Source organism: Elgaria multicarinata, chromosome 6 (assembly GCF_023053635.1).
Source record: "Elgaria multicarinata webbii isolate HBS135686 ecotype San Diego chromosome 6, rElgMul1.1.pri, whole genome shotgun sequence".
NCBI classification, from domain to species: Eukaryota; Metazoa; Chordata; class Lepidosauria; order Squamata; family Anguidae; genus Elgaria; species Elgaria multicarinata.
The window spans coordinates 74,809,969-74,830,575 of record NC_086176.1 but is presented as its reverse complement, the minus strand read 5'-3'; the positions used below and the strand labels follow the sequence as shown (position 1 = coordinate 74,830,575).

Below are 20,607 nucleotides of genomic sequence, written 5' to 3'. Positions count from 1 at the left end.
AGATGTTTGGGACTTCAGCTCTCATAATTCTTGACCATTGGCCATGCTATATGAGGCTGACAGGAGTGGTATATAAAAGGCAGGAGCCACACCAAGCAGAATATAGCAGTATGAAAGCAGTATATGGTATGTATCAATGGGCCCAGCAGTTGTTAGTGCACTTAAATACTGCTATAAAGCAGTAGTGTGGCTCCTGCCTTTTATATACCACTTACATAGTGGAATATCCTCCTTGGTGTAGATGTGGCCTATGACACTGAGCTATGCAGAGTGAAGAAATTGTTGAACAGGCTAGGATCCAAATAATAACTGATGCTGTCAGATCAGCATCTGACACTATTAGAAACAGTGTCACTATTAGAAACAGTGTCAACCCTGTGTTGTGGCACTATTAGAAACAGTGTCAACCCTGTGTTGTGGAACTTTACATAGTCCTAATCCATCAACAGGACCTATGTGTATAATCTCAAGTGTGCATGACTATATATTTATTTCACACACTTTGTACCTCCCTGTTCAAGGAGTTATTTACAAAAAAAAAAAAAAAAAAAACTACAGAAACTCTTCACTTACAAAATATGTAAGTGGCAGAATCAGAGGAAAAAGGGGCTAGGGATCCTTGAAGTGTCTTTGTTAAACACTATTTTCCTTCTTTAAGGGTCCGGTGCCCTCCAGGTGTGTCAGGCTACAACTCTCACATTTGGAGGGCACCAGATTGGGGAAGGCTGGTTTAAGACTTAGTTCCTGCCTTGCCTTAGAACTGCATTGCAAATGGAAGAGTTCCTTCTGTCCACAGAAAGGCTTTTTTATCCAGTGGAGGTGCTCATTGATGGAAGGAGAGGAGGAGAATTTTTCTGATTTCCTTTGCAGTCTCTTAAGCCACCTCCCAAGCTCTTCCAGGGGGTCCCTCAGCCCCAAGAGAAAATTTTCAGGAGGCAAGGGGGACAGCAGAGTAAAGGGAAATGACCTCCCCCCACCCCCACTTCTGCTAGCAGGACTCAGTGGAAATTTGCTCACCTGATTTCAAGATCTATGCCCACGTCTATGCGTAAGTGGAAAGGGAATTAGACAACATTTCTAATATAGGCTGGCTGTATTTTAAAACTTATTCTAAAACTCATGTAAGTAAAAAAATGAAAACAGAGTAAAAAATGTAAACAGTGAAGTTTGCCAGCTCATGCACCTGAATACCAGAATCAAGCCTCACCTCTCGCATCCACTCTCGAATCGTTTTGCCAGCTTCTTGATGCCACACATTGTGAACTGAATCTGTCAATGCCACGGCAGTAACTTTATTTTTTACTTCTGCCTCTCGTTGAATAATCTGTGGAAAATACAAATCCAAGTGTCTTAAAAGTGCAAAAATGACTAACTTTGAAACTCACTGAACTGCTCAATCTTTCGGTTTTTCGCAGCTTTCAATTCTAGGATTTCATGTATCAGAGTAAAAAAGTAGAATATCTGAGAACATCTTTTACATTTTTTTTTCAAGTTTCTAGTTCTGTGCTGCAGGGAAACTGACACTCACAGCTTTCTAAAAGATACTCATGTCTATAAACTATTAATTTTCAGTAGACTGCATATCAGAAACAATAGATCAATCTTAGCTTGTCTTGACTTGCGTGTCTTGTCCTTATTTCCAGCCAACTTAGCTGCCTTCTCCTCTCACTATGGCTCTGGATTTTTTTGCTTTCCCAAGCTTGTATTAATTATTGCTATTATATGTGTTTCCAATACACAGCAGTATTAAACTACAGTTTGTTTTAAATACGGTTTGTTGAACAGGCCACGATCCACCTCGCAGATGTTCAGACCAACTCTGATTTGTTTTACCTAATGTTGGTTTGCTGTCCAGTTCTCTCACCATTGGATGGCTGTAGATATGGAGACCCAGTTTACAGGATTGCAGCGTGATTAAAAAGTTATGGTGACTTATTAACCTGACTGTGCATACTGCCCAAATTTCCCTAATTATCCTCGCTGGCATGGGCTGCTGTGTTGTCCGAACCTGGGCAGCATGACTTGTTTGAGGGGCCAAAAACCTTCAAATAACTGTTGGGCAGTTGTTGGGTTATTTGATGATCGCTGCCCCAGCCCAAACAAGCCATGCTGCCCAGGTTCAGATGACCTTCATGCCAGTGAAGGTAATTAGGGGAATCTGACCAGCACACACGGCAGGGTAAATAAACCACTGTGGCTTATTTCCCTCACTGCAATAGTGCAAACCAGCCCAGAATGGGGAACACCAATCTATTCTTCAGAGATATTTGGCAGGTCTCAGCATGTCTCTGAACAAAAATCAGTCCTAAAGCAACCCTTTCTTTTCCCATTCCTAGCCACTCTCTGAGAAAAGCACTTTAGCCTTCTTTGTAAAGTCTTCCCTCCCAACCCTTCCAAACAAAAGTCCTAGACACTCTTTCAAAGGAGACACACGTCTTTTCCAGTACTAAAACCTTACTAGTGAGCAAATAGATAAGATATTAGCAATAACTCTGGTCATTAGGTTATAAAAGGGAGTGTGTGCTGCAGAAACAAACTTTAGTGGAAAGTGAATGGTTTTTGTGGTAGTTGGGGGAGGTCTTTAGGTCAAACTGCAACTGCATCTATTGTACTGTTGTTATAGTTTGTTAACAGCAAAGGTGAGCTTTTAACATATACCCCTCATTACATATGGGGAAAAGCATCCATGGTACCTAATTTTTCCCCTTGCAAGGCTGCTGCAGCATGGGTGAGCCTCTCAGTGAGGATATGGTTGGGGAAAAGGACCCTGCTGCCAGGCAGAATGAGGAAGGAGATCGAGGTCTGTGAAAAGCGCCAGAACACATAAGGGTTGCATTTTCAAACTGCTTTTCCCTCATATCTCTGTAGCTGGGTGGGCCCTGGGGACAGAGCTGGCCCTGTCACAAAGCACAGTGAGGCAGCTACCATAGATGGCAAAAACTGTTGGGAGGGAGGGAAGTAGTGGCAAGGTGTTGTAAAACAAAGCTGTATGTGTCCTATGGCTTGTCCTTTAACCCCTAAGCTAGCCTGAAACCCTCAGGTGTATGTATGTATGTGACTGCCAGTCACCAGTGTTGAAGTAAGATCAACTGCAGTCTGATTAGCTTCTGTACATAAAGCTAGTTGTGGGGTTGGGGGTGCATCTTGTCTAACGCAGGCAACAAAATGTCTTGGAACAATGCTCACAAGTGCTAGACCAGTGCAACAAACTAGGATACCAAGTTGAGATGAAATAATATTTAATGCAACCCAAGATTTCCAGGCCAACGTCAAAGGATGGTTTACGATCCTGGTGGTTAGTAAACCTGGGGTAAAATCCAACACAAGTCCTACATAGAGTAGACCTATTGAAATGAATGGGACTTGAGTGAGTCATGAGTAACATACATCATGTTCATTTCAATGGATCTATTCTAAGTAGGACTTATATTGGATTTTACCCTGGGTAAGGATCAGAAATAGAAACAAACCAGATGTAAGCTAAACAAACCATGTTTTGGTATTATATGGGGACCAGTTGAATGTATATTCTTAAACTATGACTTATGAATAGTCACAAAAATAAATCACCAAATTATAAAAGTGGACAACAAAAAATACAACATTAGAATGCGAGATAAAGAATAAGAGAATTAATGTTTGTTGAAATAGTAGAAAATAAAAGCAAAACGACACTAAAAATGTTTTATTTTTTTTTCATTGGATACTACTTAATGTTCACAGAATTTACTGTAATGGCTAACTCAGCATTTTAAAATTACTATGTTTTGTTGAGTATGACTACACTTTAAAGCCTTAAAATCAATTTAACACTGCAGCTAAACAAGACACAAATACTATCACTATAATGCAATTTGAACATAGATATTTTCATGTCACATCAGAACAGTGGCCCATTTATCTAAACCACAATCCTTGTGATTATATACAATGGGTGCATTTACACAATCTATGTGTGTGACTATATATTTCTAGTGATTATATGAGTCTGGAGTAGACATACATTTGTTTTATTCTTAAACATGCTTCTTTTCTGGATGGGAACACAAGGGTTATGTACTTACTAACACCGTGCAATGCTTGTATTGGATTGTAAGCTGCTGACGCAGTCAGAACTAGGTGCCACAATACATTAGCCATCATAGTTAAAAACATGCTCAAATTCATTGCTCTTTTTATCATTAACTTAAGAACTGCCTGATTCAGGATGGTAAAATTCCAAGGAAACAAACTTCCATTACTGAAACACCAATGGATTAGAAGCTATTTCAGCACAGAGGAAATCCTAGCTATACGTTTATTACACAGGAGCTTCAGACATGTTGCCTCTCTGAAATACGTATGGATTTAATTGACATCTTGGCTCAAGAATCCATTTTGTTCTGGAGGGCACCGTCTGAAAAGCTGCCAGGAATGTTGTTAAGGCTTCGGAACAGCCACAGAGGCATAGAAGCTATACAATATACTTGCTTCCGTCTTGATTAAAGAATGTTGTTTCCTGTGACTGGGGAAGACATGCAAATGCCCACCTGACTGCCATGCCAACAGTCACCTCAGCACTCTTGATCACATGTTTTGTTTTGAATTTTGTGCTATGCATCCCTTTATAGTCAATCACATGAAAAACTAATAAAGAGGCAAACAACTTTCCTGAGCCTTCTAGTCAGTTGCCAGAACGAAAGCTAGACCCCAAGTCCCTGAGCTCTTTGTTTCCTTTTTCGGAGGGGAGAGGAGCTCTATAACTGACTTGGAGTTTCGGTAGTTGATGTTCATTCTTTCTGTTTGGGCATCCCTCACACTGGTATGTTATTCAATGGCACTATAGGCCCCTTTTAACTCTATAATTCTATAATTCTATAAGAATAACCTTAGGTCCAACTGACTTTTAACACTGTTCCTTGTTGCTCTTTCCTTATAGGATTCCCTGCTCTCCTATGGCATCTACTTTATTTTCCAGTCAGAATCCCCCACTTCTCTGCCTCATCTGTCCCATGTCTCAAGGCACCCACCTATGTAAAAAGTGTGACCTTAAAACTTACTTTGGGCCATGTAATCTTGCAACACCGTTAGAGGCCTTGAACAAGGATGAAAGAGACAAAATATCCTCTGGTAAGCAGCACAGAGGGGATGTGGTGGGAATATATTTAGTAATAGAGATTACAGCAACCCTTCACAAATACAGGGAAGACATGGCTCAGGAATGGGAATCCATCCTTAAGCCACTTGAGAAGAAAATTGCTACCGCAATTGTTCATCTCCCTAATATTACCACAACAGCAGATGAAGCACTCCGGGTGGAGAGAGCAAATTACAGCTTGAGAATCTTGAAAATAGAAACAGACACCAGAATATTCATATTTGCGGCATTCTGGAGTTGGAGAAGGGGAATAATATGGCAGAATGTCTGATACACTGGCTGTCTGACATCATCCCAAACCTGTAGCTTTTGGCAGCAGATATAGAAAGTGTCCATCATGCAGTAGGCATGATGCCTTGTGAGGGCTCTAGGCCTAGAGATGTTGTCAATTTTTTTAATTTTTTTTTTTTTTTGGTATGCTTCACAGTCAAAGAGGCGCTGACGCAGGCACTCCACAAGTTTGGGCTTTTCAGATTTAAAGGTAGATCTGTTATGATTTTTCAAGACCTGAGTGCAAAAACCCTTTGAAAGATGTGATTGTTCTGATTCTGAACCTTCATAGCTAATTTCCGGAATGCTAAACTCAAACATCACTGGGGCTTCTCCTTTCACCTAATGGTCAGGTATGAGGGCACCACATATTCAGGTGGTACCATTCATAAGGCAAAAGCCATATTACAGGGCCTTTAGATGAAGACATGAGGAAGACATGAAGACATGAGGATGATGAGGAAGGAGAGAGCTGCCTTACAGCGAACTAAAAGGCCACTCACTGACCATGCCCCCAAAAGATTAGAAAAAGGGACCCATTATCTTATGGAAGATGTTTACGCTCAGGCTTGGCCAATTGGAAGAGGTAGATATTAACTGAGATTACACCAGGAGGACCCTTGACAACCTATCATGTCTGAAAAGGGTGAGTTAGATGATTGGGAGATTGCAAGTTCAGACTGAGACCTTGACCACATATCAAATGACATGCAGATCTCAAGGTGAATTAAGGTACCAGGGGTTTATCAAGGGAACTATGGTGACTGTACTTTTACAACTGGAACAATTTATGCTCTGAAGTGAGGCCAGTAGAAAAGTGGTCCCTTATATGTCCCCACTACTACCACTCTTGGACTGCCCCTCTTTCTGTAGCCAAGATAAAAGGGCTTGTTTCAAAAACTGTGAAGCGAAAGGCTGATATTGCACAGCTAACTGCTATGTAAATAAGCACCTAGTGACTATAGATCAACTGAAAGATAAATTGCAGGAAGTGCCATCTAACTGGCTATAACTACACCAGGCTGCTTACTTTTTAAGAACATAAAAAGTGCCATGCTGGATCAGACCAAGGGTGCATCTAGTCCAGCATTCTGTTCACACAGTGGCCAACCAGCCATCGGCCAGGGATGAACAAGCATAACGAACAAATGCATAAAACACCAAGCAACCTGGAGGCTCACCACCTTTGAAGATATTATTAGAGCACAATATAATTCTAAAAAATTAGTGTCACATGTTTATACAATTTTAACTGACTATACAAGAAGGAATCTTGAAGGCCTTAAAACAAGAAGATATTACTTAGCAAATCTCAGAGGAAAAATGGGCAACAGTGTGGAACAGGAAACCATTAAAACCAGTCTCCACACATGGAAGGGAATTGGCCCTTAAATTAAATCATATGCGATATATTAAGCCACTAAACATTCATGAACAGCGAACACTGGACTGAAGGTGAGGGTGCGGCTGTAAAGGTACCTACTACCACATGTGGTGGTTGTGCCCCTTAGCAGAGGCCATTTTGGGAAAATACCTTTAAACGCATTTTGGCAATTCCTGAACAACAGATTCCCAAAGATCCCAAAATAGCCTTGTTGGGTATTTTTGAAGAAGAGCATAAAGCAATACAACATAATCTAATTTTGTTCCTATTGGTGGCAGCAAGATTTGTTTTCACAAGACACTGGAAAAATAATACTGTAATTTCAATTGAAGTTTGGTACCAAAGGATTTGGCACATAGCCATTGCTGAGAAGCTAACATACAAACATAGGCTTCTAAAGGAACAAACAAGCCCAGATGTATTTTACATGATTTGGCACCCTTTTATTTCTTTCACAAATGTATCAGAAAACAGGTGTATACCACCTGCCATTTATGTACAAATCTGGAAAACATAATCATTGGTTTGATTCTCATCGGTAATCTAGGTATCCTTGTACCGCTGTGTTTTAGTTTTTTTGTTGTAGTTGTTACTTAATTCCTGAAAACTGTAACAGAAAAATCAGAACTATAATGATGTGTAAGTTACTTCCTGTAATTACTTCCTATAATTCAGTGTTTAAACCTTCTTCTTTCTTTAAGATAAGGGTCAAGTAAGTCCTGCCTGTCCAGAATCTACTTGGCAACAAATCAGACAGGGGTACACCTACTCAATTTCTTGTGACATCATACCTGGAATAGTGTGGTGCTACAGCTGAAAGCAGAGAGCCATCAATTGGCATTTAATGGTATCTGAGTACATTTTTCATAAAGTCAGCTAGTAACATTTTTGTCCTCGGCTTCTGACTCAGTATAAGGTTTCCTATGTCCCTATGTTCCAAATTGAAACAAGGATTCCTGGTATACAATTGGCATACATCATCATGCTGATCATGAATCAGTCAGATCGATGCCTTCACCGGTCTTTAATTTAATTTTCTCCATTATTATTTATGGAGAAATGCTGTATTTCTCATTTATGGTCACAAATGCTTTGCTCATAAAACAGTAAATGGAAGCATGTAATTTCATTGGCTAGTTAAGATTTCCTTATAGAATAACATAAATATTTCCTAGAAGTCTTATGGATTGTTTACTCTAAATAATTATCCCCATTTTTTTCCATTTCAGCATTCCTGCCACTAGGATCTACGAGTCTCTTACTTTGAATAAGAGATTTGTACCAATTTTGATTCAGGAACAATCACACTCATACTCACCCAGAACACACAACTGTGAAAACTAGGATAGAAAAGGATATTTTGGGACATGGAAAAAAAACACCCACATATCACATTCCACACAGTGTGCTTATTCACATGCGACTGGTGGAAGGGAGGCTAGGGTAACTACAGAGACATTTAGCGAAACTACGACATGCGTGCCCATGACACGACCAGGAACTGCGTGGTGCCATGTGGTTTACTTAACTGCTCTCCACTCTGTGGTTATTCCATTGTCCTCCGTGGTGTATTCCAGAGGTGGGAATCAAGTTGTGCTGGACACTGTAGCCACACAGTTCGCACAAGCTACAGCGTCGCTGGAAGTTATGGCCACTCTAAGCAGCTGACAATATGGTTGCCAAGTTTTTTTCACAGAATGGCCATTTTAACCACTGGAGATACTGACAGATGACACAGTAAACCATCCCTTAACCCCACTGCAGGAGGGTGTTTTATCAGCCATTGTCAGGTTTTTCTCCTGCAACATGACATGCTAAGTCACCATGGTTTGCTTCTTAATACTAAACTTGCTGGTTTAGCGTTACGTGTGAACAGGCCCACAGAACACACAGATGTACCTAACACTGGGAAATTCTCCCTTGTTTTATTTATCTTTATAATATCATCATATTTTCACCATGAAAATAGCCTTAAGCAGCATGGACAACCACAATTTTGATTTTGTTAAGAAATCACTTTACCGCATGTATTTACATCATATATAGATTTTAATATATCTGCATGTATGCCCATGTATTTATTTGTAAAAGGAGCCACTTTACACTGAGTTAGGCTTTAAGCAAAGGATCTTTCCACCCTTGAACTCTGAATTCCTTTAACTAGAACTAGAGATACCATAGAGAATACAGCACTCCCTTATATTTAATGTGTACTGATTAAAAGAAATAGGTATTCCAGTTTTAAATAGCTTAGATTTGTAACATTAGTTACTGAGACTATTGCTTATCTTGGTTAGGTAGTGGAATAGCCTTAAAATAGTATCTTATTTTTGCAAAAAAATAAACAAACAAAATTGCTTGTTTCTTACAAAACTTAGCCTTAAAAGGGTTATTAAATTTACTTATACATGCCTTTATTTTTAATTCAAATTTTAGATTTTCAAATGAACACAGAAATTAGAAAATATAGGTACAACATAATATCGATTGATGAATATAAAACTTTATATTTGTGCTGTTCGTAAGTTATGTATTTAATATAAATCTTGTAAAATCAGGCATGCATTTGGCATCTAAGTTGATTTATTGTTGAATTGTTTTTAATCTGATGGGGTACTTTGCTCTTATTGCTGTGCTTTTATTTGTGATTTTATTTTTATTTGTGATTTATTCAATGTGTTTTTTTAGTGGATGAGTTTTATGTTTTAATTAAAACTGTTGTTGTTTTTAATTTTGGGGGGTATTTTATTGCTAGCCACTTTGAGCACTATTTTTTAGTGGAAAAGCAGTATTTTATACAAATAAATAAATAAACAAACAAAATGTATGCATGTCATATGAAAATGAATTGATCAAACTGCAAATTATTCAGGGAACATAACATAATTTGTGATAGCACAAAAGGCACATGTACAACTTTTACTACTGCTGTTTTAGCTATCTGATCTCATAACATATTTGAATAAATTAACATGTTCTTTTTATAGGTTGTTTTCACACATTCAGATAATACATGAACTATGCAAAATATGTTCATAGATATCAAGGTTTAGTTCACAGTAAGAAGTTAGTTGCAAGGTAGGCCTTAACTTTTTTTATTATTGAAATAAGGCACAGTGATTTTTAGGAGGCATTAGAAGTTTAAAACCGAAGAGTAACTCTGAGCAATAGGCTCAATGTCTCACAGACAGACACAAAGTCTCACACACTTGTTATTTAAACAGTGCCAGCTGGATTTCTATTATGGAATCAGGATAAGACAACATTCACTTTTCCTGAACTCTGAAGTTTCCCTTTCCATTATTTCAACAACTTGATATACTTCATGAAAGAAAATGTTTCTGCACAGGGAAGAAAAACGGGGCCGGTTTATAGATTAGCATTACAAGATTGAGCCTAGCCTTATGCACTCCTTTCTTCTCCTCTCTTGCAACTGTAAGGAGTACTGGAACTGGATGATGCAGTTTGCCATTTTGCCTGAACCTGGACGAACTCTGGTTAATGGAAACAAGTCAACATCAAACCATAGTTTAAGGAGCTGTCTCCATTTAACTAATTATAATTAAGAGTAAACCATACTTTAGTTCTGATCACATGTTAATATAAAATGGAAGTTGGATCTTCCTATCTCTTGAAGCTGCCCAAGAAGAGGGGAGTGTGCAAGCCTATGTAAGCCTATGTGGCAGAGTCTTGCTATTTACTGTTTTACTCTGTACAGCACCATGTACATTGATGGTGCTATATAAATAAATAATAATAATAATAATAATAATAATAATAATAATAATAATAATAATAAAGCCCAGAGGGAAGCCAGGCTTATTCCTGGAACACTAGACTTGGGTAGTTGTGAATGAGCAGGAGCGAGCAAGTATTCTGAGCTAAACAATCAAAGGTTGCTCTGTCCCTGGGTTGTTTAGCATGACATCCAAATGTGGAATTGTGAGTTGTAGTTTAAAACAAAAAAACAATGTCCCTCATAGGAAATGTACATAAGTGCATTTTAGTTGCCCTTTTCTATACCTTATTAAGCTATATATCTCTTTCCTGATGGTTGGGGAGAAAACCAGAATACAGTATTCTAAATGTAGCTACATAATAGATTTACATAATGCCATATTAATATCTGATGTTTATTTTCAATTCCTTTCCTAATAATTTCTAACACTGGATTTGTCCCCCACCCCACCACCACCACCTGCCATTGCATACTAAGCTGATGTTTTCAGTAAGCGAGCTATCCATCATGACTCCAAGATCTCTTTGCTGGGTAACTAATATATCTAATACAGTCAGTGGAATGAAGATTTAAATGCACAAAGTTGAAGCTGAAAGATTCCAAGAAAAATTGGACTGATGGTGTCTTGCAGGAGCTACAGAAAGACAGAAAATTGACTTGTCAATCTATGGCACATGCTGAGGTGACATTGTCACAAAGATACACCTTTGTGAAGTCAACAGACCTTGGATTTATAAAGGTAATGTAAAAACAAAAATAGTGGCAATGATGTCCGTAAAGAACTCAGCCATCTCCTCCTGAGCATATCACTCAGAAATCTCTCTCTAGACTGTCAGTTACCAAGAATTAACTAACGCCTTATTATCTAGGACTTCATATCCTACATTGGTTTAATACCACTGACACTCTTGTTTATTCTTGTATATCTAAATTTGTTTATTTACTTTCTTTTTTGTATACTTATTTAAAAACACTGGTATTAATTCTTTATTTTGCAATTCTTCTCATTTTGCTTACCTATAAATATGGCCATGTTTCTCCTCCTCTTCTTCTCTCTCTCACCCACCCCCACCATCTTCCCTTCCATTATTTTATTAACTTAAAAAAGAAATCTTAAGGATGCAGCAGTCACTCTTACAATAGAACAACTTCATCCTCCCTGCCTCTGTGCAGAACAGATTTGGGGGGTTCATAGGGCCTGAAGAGGGAATCTGATTCCCTTGGGGAATCTGTTGGTGGAGACCTGCCACACCCATTTCACTGTGAGAATACAAGAGGTAGCGGGCACTTATTCTTCATCTCTCATATCGTAGTCAATCCTGTTTCCTCCCATTCTGTCAGCTTTTTGTCAACGTGCCAGGTTCTTCCACCTGTAGAGGTGTTGCTTTACCAGTGTACCATATACCACTTACACTGTGCTTTAATAATCAATTATATATAGTATGACAGAACATGTTTTAGTCTAAACAACTGGGTAGTAAAATAGAAGATACTGATATCATAGACCTGCAGAGGCATCAGTTGACAGGCTTGGCTTTCTACAGATTTGTCTGAACAAGAGATCCAACCATCACTAACCTGGTATTTGTAAGCCAAGCCAAAGTATCTTTTCAATACTATTTATCAAGGGAGACTTTGTACATTCTTGAGATTGTGACCCCCTCCTCAATTGAGGATACTGTAATTCCACCAGTAATCACTTAAATTTATTACATACAGCCTAAATGAATGTAAACATAGTAAGACATATAGAGGATTGCATAACTTCTAAGTTGCGTGTATCATTTACAGGACTGAGAGTGATCCTTCAAGGGATATGAGATGAGAAACAAAAGTACCTGAACAGAAATTGGGTTCTGAGTGGATAAAAGATCAGAAGTGTAATATCTGGTGCAATAGACTTTTCTGTAAGAAAGGCTAGAAGGTGCTGGAGTCTAATAACTTGTATACAATGAAGCAGCTAGGTTAAGGGACCCTGGGCATAATGATTTGAGGTGTGTGTGGGTGCTTTAGATGGCTGTGTGTATTACTTCCGTTGTGAAGCACACAACTAACATTTATCTTCTTCCCTTCATGCCATTCCATGCTTTACAACTGGTTCTACATGCCTGATATATTAGAACAAACACACACACACACACACACACACGTTTGCTAAAAATATACACTCTGTGTTTGCATTTTAAATCTGCTTTAAGCATAGTACTATCACAACTACAGGAATAAAATGAAGGTTGCTTCTGCTGTCCTGACGCTAAACATATTGACTTGGGAATATGTATAGAAAAAGTATAGAAAAAGTGAAAATAATAAAATCAGCACCTGTAAGGATATACATGCCTGGTCAGCTACCCACCAAATCTAAAATGTTTAAAAATAAGATGGATGCTGTGGCGAGTAGTATCAGGTCCTGGTGGACCCTGAAATGCCCACGCTGACCCAGGTGCTGAAACAAAGCTTGTTTGCCATTGCCCCTATCACCTGCTGCTCTCTGGGTGATCATTTGGGGACCCCCTGGGTTTTGGGGCCCCCAGATTTCAGCCCTAAGGTCCAGCACTAGCTGCACCACTGCATGTAAGTTACAAATACACTGAGGTGTCCTAACAAAAAATTAATGGCATCTATTTTATTATATTCCAGCTCTGTCTATTACCTAGTTACTCTGCTATCAGTGAAGTAGTAATACCAGCTATATAATTTCTGGCCAAGGGAAAGTTTGTCCAAATAAGAAATAACTTGCTGTTATTATTTACTTCACCTAAGGAGATCTACAACCTCAATTTAAGATTGATGTAATCTCTAGCTATGTACTAGGTATACAAATACCTATGAAAACACACATAAAGATGTCATTTAATCACAGATTAACAGATATTCTGACAGATTTTTCTTGAGCATTCCTTTTTTCTTAGTTTATTTTAAAAAATTATATGGGAATGTGATAGCTGTACACAGGATGCCTGCACATTTGGCCTTTGGCACCTGCTTTCTTTGGCCCAGCCAACAACCTGGGCATCAGTTATTATACCCTTCTACCTATCTGAACCCTACTCTCTCTCTTGCCTGCGTGGCCTCGGAATTTTGCTCTTGGTTTCCAGACAAACTCAGAACATTGCTCCAACCAATCTACTGCTGAATACTCACCTGCAGTTGAGCCAGATAGGCTGTGCTCCTACTGAGATCCCTCATCTCAACCTTATGAAACTAGGGCCTTTGCTAGACCTACCTAAAAATCTGGGCGAGAGGAGGGGAGAGCCCACGATGCAACTATCGCGGGCTGTCACCCTAGTCTACACATCAGACGTGACGAGCTAAAGGAAAGACCCGTCGCGTCCACCATTTTTTTTTAGATTTAAAGGGCCAGCTGCGCAGGAGCGCACGAATGACAAAAGGTAAGTTTAAAAAATAAATAAATCTCACTCCCCCCACCCTGTCCCAGATGGGTGCAGCTTCTCCCAGCTACACGCGAGTAATTGTGTGGAAAATTACTGCGGAAAATTACTGGGGAAAATTCTGCGGAACGCGCTACATGCTCGCGGTCTCAACCCAAGACTGTGGGAAAAATCAGGCTTAAAGGGGTAGGCTATATTCCAGGGCCAGGGAGGGTTGATCCCTCCCTGAGACCGGGATCCCCTGTGTGTCATCTGGACGCACAGGGGCAATCCCAGGTATCAGCCTGGGATATAGCCTGGTCTAGCAAAGGCATAGATCTCCATTCCCCTGTCATGGTAACACTTTGGGTTTTCCCCCTTTGCTGATCTATTACTCCTAAAACCAATCTTTCTCTTGCTGGATCCATTGCTTTACCCAGGCTGGGGAAGTAATTTGGGTTGAATGGAGGCTGAACGATGTCAGGGGACATCTAAAGTTTACACCCTTCCCTTTTCCATCTTCTAATTTCTTGCTGCCTTATACAAAAGTAACAGGAATGAAAGGTTGACTAATAAAAGTTTTTTTGTAGCTATCTATAAACTAATATTCATAAGAAAATAAGAAGAGCCTTGTCTAATAAGATCAAAAGTCCATCTAGTCCAACATTCTGTTTACACAATGGTGAAGCAGCTGCATGTAGGAAACCCACAAGTAGAACATGAGTGCAATATCAGCCTCCCACTCATGTTTCCTAGCAATTGATGTACGTGGGCATACCACCTCTGATACTGGAAGTAGCATATAGCAATCAGGACTAGTAGCCATTGATATCATTAAACTCAATGGATTTGTCTAATCCCCTTTAAAAGCCATCCAAATTTGGGTCCATCACTATTTATTTATTTATTTATTTATTGCATTTCTATACCGCCCAATAGCCAAAGCTCTCTGGGCGATTCACAAAAATTTCATGGTTTAATTATGCTCTGTGTGATGAAGGACTTCCTTTTATCTGTCCTGAATATTTCACCTATCAGCTTAATGGGATGGTCCTGAGCTTTAGTATTATGAGAAAGAGAGAGAGAGAGAGAGAGAGAGAGGTCTCCATATCCACTTTCTCCATACCATGCCTAATTTTATACATCTAGTCATCAGTGTGGTAGGGAGTGGACAGTATCCACCATATCTAAGCTCATATTGGATAAATTTTCAAACTTTCACATTTAATACTTTTAACTTCACTTATAACCTTATGTTAAGCATATTTTATATTGAAACAATTAGGGAAACAAAACAAATTAAAGAGAACAAAATAGTTGCAATATTTTAAGAAGTTGATAATATAATCTTGTCTGTCAATTTAAGAATGACTTTAGACAGAAAATTACAAACATATACTGAAGAAAGAGTCTTTCTTATCTTAAGAGCCAGATATAGAATGAATAGTGACAGGGCAAGTTTCATTGAGAATTTCCCATAAATATTCTCTATCTACTTTCTGAAGGAACACTTTCTACACATAAGGAGGTCATTTCATCTCATTTACAGAAAGATACTCAGTGCTCATTCTAACTTACTAGGCACTGGACAGAGACAACTGATGTATTTAACAAAGGCCACTGAAAAGCCATCAGCTGGGAACAGCTCTTCGTCACTACTGAACAGGGGGCAGAGCTGAACCAGTGACCTAGAAGTGAAAGACTTTGTAATCTGATTACCAATCTTTTGAGCTATGCAGTCCATCCCCCTTTCATTTTTACTGATAAGAGAGAATCTTATTACCTAAGCAACTTTTGTAGCCTTTTAGCAATGCAAAAGCTTTCATTTAGTGCTCTAAAAGGAAACTCTCATGGGCACGCTTATTAGCCCATTTCAAGCATTGTCTCTGTACTACTTTCCCCTATTAATTTCAAAATAGATGTATTGGTATAAAAGCGTACTGAAATGCTTTTCTGATAATGATTTATGGTGACGCTCTTGCTGATTATGAGAGGTGCTGATGAGCCATTTTCACACCGAAGTGGTGTTAACAGACCACTTACTGGAAAAGCAAGAGAAAAATGTAAACCTAGGTTAGCAAATATTGCAAACAGTACAAACATATTACCATTGAATTGCAAAATTAGTGACAGTGAGCAAACAATTCAGGGCCAAAACAGACATTACTTTAAATATGTGTCTAGAAGCTACGAATTTTTTCATGTTTACTCTAGAGCTCACGGGCCCCAAACTAGTTCACAACATTAACGTGGGGTTAAGGGGCCTTTCAAGATCCAGATTGGGGTCCCTGCTACTTTAGAGTAAAAATGGAGAAGAAATGACATAGCTGAGAAGAAATGACACAGAAGGCCTGTTTTGGTCTTCAAGTAATCTTTTCCAGGATACTATGTATGGTCTTGTTAAAGTTGTTATCAGAATAGTTTTTTTTTCTAAAGCATGGTTGTTTGATGGCTATAATGCTTTAATATTACTTTATTGTGCTACTGTGAGATTGCAAATGTGACATCTATTTTAAAACGTGTTGAAAATGATCTCATGTGACAAGAGGATGCTGCTGTTTCTTCTTTTCTGCCTTGGCCTTCCTTTCAAGAGCCTCAGGAAGGAATCCTGAAGACCTTTCCTGTCAGTTTCCCACTTCTCTACAGACATTTTGGCCTGCACATAAACACTGCTTCATTTTGGCTTGAGGTAATAAATGATAAGACACAGCAAAGTGTGCTAGAATACACATAGCCTATGTCTCAGATTTAATACAAGTATATTTTTAATAGCCAAGCAAAAATATCCTGCTAGGAATGAAATATCTGTTACAACAGAACGAGTATCCAATTGTTTGTAGTCCCTTTGATTGTATCCAATGTTACTTCTACTAAGAGTAAACCCATTGAAATGAATGGGACTTAAGTTAGTCTAAGACTGGATACAGCCCATTAGTAGGAACAAAGCAATATATCAAGCTTTAAAATTTTTAAAACCCCTGTTCATTGTTTTTCCCCCCTCCAGAGTCTGCAGATGTATTAAGGAATGGTTACATTCTCTCTTTTTCTTCCTACTGGAGGAGAAGGAGTTCTGCCAAACAGTCACTATAAATCAGCAAAAGTTGGCTGTAGATGCCTTGCAATCCTATGGACTATGTTTTTACAATCTTTTTTGAAAGATAAACAGTAATGACTTGGATAAGTTCTTAGTGAATGTTGTAGGTCACAGACAAGTAACATATAAGTACTAAATAGGATTTAAATCTGTCTAAATTTAATCACAGGCTTTGCATACCTTGTGAACCGCCCAGAGAGCTCCGGCTATTGGGTGGTATAGAAATGTAATAAATAAATAAATAAATAAGAGCACTAACTACAGCACTCACTGACATTTTGTCAATATAGAACTGCCCTGGCCCTTATAATTTTGAGAACAATGTTCTTCTACTATTAATGCTGCAGATTTATTCTACTTTATTTTCAGCTCTACAGTCCAAATATATACTGGTAAACATATTTTGTGAATGGAGGAAATGAGTTATTTCAACAGTTAAATTCTAATTATACAAGAGACAAAATATGTTTGATATCTTCTGTAATTGAATGTATGCTTTTAAACTTCTAAGACTTGTTCTGTGCATATCTTTCTCTTGACCTTTGTTCATTGGAATTACAGTAACCCTTCAGTGATTCCTTCTCACTTGTTTTCTAAAGCTGTTCAATCATTCTTGCTAGCAAGAAGCACAGCTGGCAAGGGATCTAAACCTCATCATAGGGCAAAGTTAGCCTTCTGGGTTTGCCAGGAATGACATTTCAAATGAAAAAAAAATGCTATTTATTGTGTGGGATATTTGATTCTGTATTTGTTTTAAGTGCAAATAGCTCCATCCTTTGTATTAACATTGCATTTAAACACAACACTAGATTAGACACTACACTAGAAACAAAAACACCAATGAATTAAACTGTCTGGATTTTTTTTAATAAGAATACCATTGTTAATTAAAGTAAGATTACAGAAATCAGCTGAGTTTTTCCTCACAGTCCCAGAAGAAATCTACAACAGAGGATAAGCAGTGCCCCCTAGTGTCTTTTATAACAGACAAAAATCTAAATAAAATAAGCATAATTCTTCGGGATATGAATGAAAACAGCATTATAAATATGTTTATATACAAATAGACTCATTTAGGTATATATACAAACATAAAAATTTAACACAAATTATATTAAAATGTATCTACTCTCTGATACAAATACATGGTACACACATACACACTATGCACACCCACACACTCTCACTCAAGAGTCTGACATGGCCAAGATGTCTTTAATGTTCCAGGCACCTCAGAAAAAAAACATTTCCACACAGAATAGCAGACCATGCATGAAAGCGGGTGTCAGAAAGCCCAGCAGAATCACTCACTGTGAAGATGTCTAATAGGGATTGCTGAATACACAATACAGGCAGCATGGACTGAATGACTAAATTGGAATGGCCAGGACATAGTAAGAAGGTTTTGAATCAACTAGATATTATAATTAAACCTGTAATGAATGTTCTGACTTTTCTCTCTTTCTTTTGTTAATTGGAGGTTAACCCTATTTAGACATTGTTAGGGTCTGACGTCAACCATTTTATAATTAAATTTTGATGCTTTCCAGCAAATTATCTCAGTAACCATTAGCTGGATACATAAGTAATATGTTACAGTCCACTCTCAAAAATGTACCCTAAGAAGTCAAATTTATGTATATAAAAGATAACATAAATCATGGAAACAAAGGCCCACAAAAACAAAATATAGGGGGAAACTGTATCAGAAAATATCTGTTTTAATAGTATAAAAGCACTGCAGAACATAAGTAGTAAGATGTCAAGCAAACTATTTTTCAAATATACTACAAATTAATAAAAAGCCTCTGAAACTGGTTTTATTTTTGTTAAAAGTGCAAAAGACTTTTAAAATGAGTTCAGATCATATGTTTGTAGTCTGTTTTCCATTTAAAGTATAACTAGACGTTTATTCCTATCCTGGCATTTAAAAAAAACCCACCAATAACATAATTAGCCTATTATGAAAAGATTACAATGTGAATTTTAAATTAACATTTATAGTGAAAGAGACACAAAATACATTCTTTAAGTACTATATAAGATGCTAAATGTGAATGCTCAAAGTGACAGTACCTACGTATTTAGGCAGTTTAAAGTAACTATTAGATAAAACTGCAGATGAAACTTTTAACTGGCTAATATTGAGTAGATCTCTACTAAATGAAACACATGCATTTCTAAATAAGGAAGGCACTGATGGTCTCCTCATATATTACATCTTAAGATGTTTCCATCAAATATTTTATGTAGACAGATAAATATGTTATGCATAAATGGAACAAACAGAAGTATAACATATATTATATAGGTAGACTCCTCACGGAGATAGAGAGGCACCACTTCCTGAACAAGTGTACACTTGATAGCAAATATGAAGCTGCGGGTATGTATTTTGTGAAACTGTTCTGAATCTTAAAAATCTAGTCATTAATATGTCAAATCATTAACATTTAAGTAACATTAGCACACCACTGCTTAAAAGTTGTCTCTTCTACTGTGCACTCTCTATAGCAAATACTGACCCATGTCATAAATTAGACCTTTAAGGGTGCAATCCCATGCATGCTTAGACAGAAAAAAAGCCCTAAAATCTCAGCATTCCCCCAGTAGCTGGGGAATGCTGTGAATTGTAAGTCCCTTTTCAGTCTCTAAACATGCATAGGATTGCACCTTAAATTAATTTTGACTCAATGTCAGTTTACACCCATTTCATATCTTTATCCTAAATCCTCAAAACAGTCTGAATTAACACATGCTTCAGGTGAAGATGAGTGACTATTTGTGTCAGGACCATGAGGAAGTTTCTCTTCTGCATCCCAACTCATTATTCACAGATTGACTTTTATTATTAGGAAAGATGCTGCTATGTCGTGATCTGAACTTGAAGAACTATTCTGAAAAGGGGGACTTACAGAAAATAGAAAGTCAGTTATATTGTTGCAAAGGAAAAATAAGCTCTATATGCTCAGCTCTTTATTCACCGTCAGAAGGATGGAGGCTGTCCGATTCTCCTGAGTTGAATGGAGCCTAGAATAATGTACATACTATTCTGGTTAAGGATTGCCTGGCTTTATGGGCTGTTGCTTTGAGAACTTCAGCTAACAAACCTAAGTAAAAACTATAATCTTAGATTAAAAAAACAAAGTAGATAAGTAAGCAAATAAATAAAGTTTGGAGGTCGTAAAACCAAATAGCTCACAGTAATTAGAGAATGAGAGGTGTTTACTATTTTCTTCAGTAAATAGATACAAATACATAATTGTCATGTACATAAGAAATTATTCTTGTTTTCTAAAATAACAGGATAGGAAATTAATAAAGTCACAAATTGTATACATTAAATGTCAGCCAACTATTATTCAGTATATCATATAGTTAAATCCCAAACCGACTGTCCCTCTGAGCTTGTTATTTACATGTTGTGTCTTATTTTGTAAGGAGATGAGAAAATTGCTCACGTTATACTATAAGAATGCATAGAGTAAGTCCACTCTTGCTGCTTGGAGTCATGAACAGGTTTCAGTGGGGATGCAGTTGAAATGATTGAAACTGGAGCATACTACTATGAAAGGATCAGGCAGATATAGAGAAAGACACTTCCTGCAATAA

General features: G+C 37.8%; 1 protein-coding gene across 5 annotated transcripts in view; it reads right to left on the bottom strand.

Annotated features, from left to right (window-relative positions):
* The window catches only part of ARB2A (ARB2 cotranscriptional regulator A), a 289,998-nt gene that overhangs the window by 98,457 nt on the left and 170,934 nt on the right, over window positions 1–20,607 (bottom strand). For all 5 annotated transcript variants that reach the window (XM_063129606.1, XM_063129611.1, XM_063129610.1 and 2 more), the window contains one exon: window positions 1,208–1,324. In XM_063129606.1, the coding sequence (XP_062985676.1) occupies window positions 1,208–1,324 (117 nt within the window). The remainder of the gene's footprint in view (window positions 1–1,207; window positions 1,325–20,607) is intronic.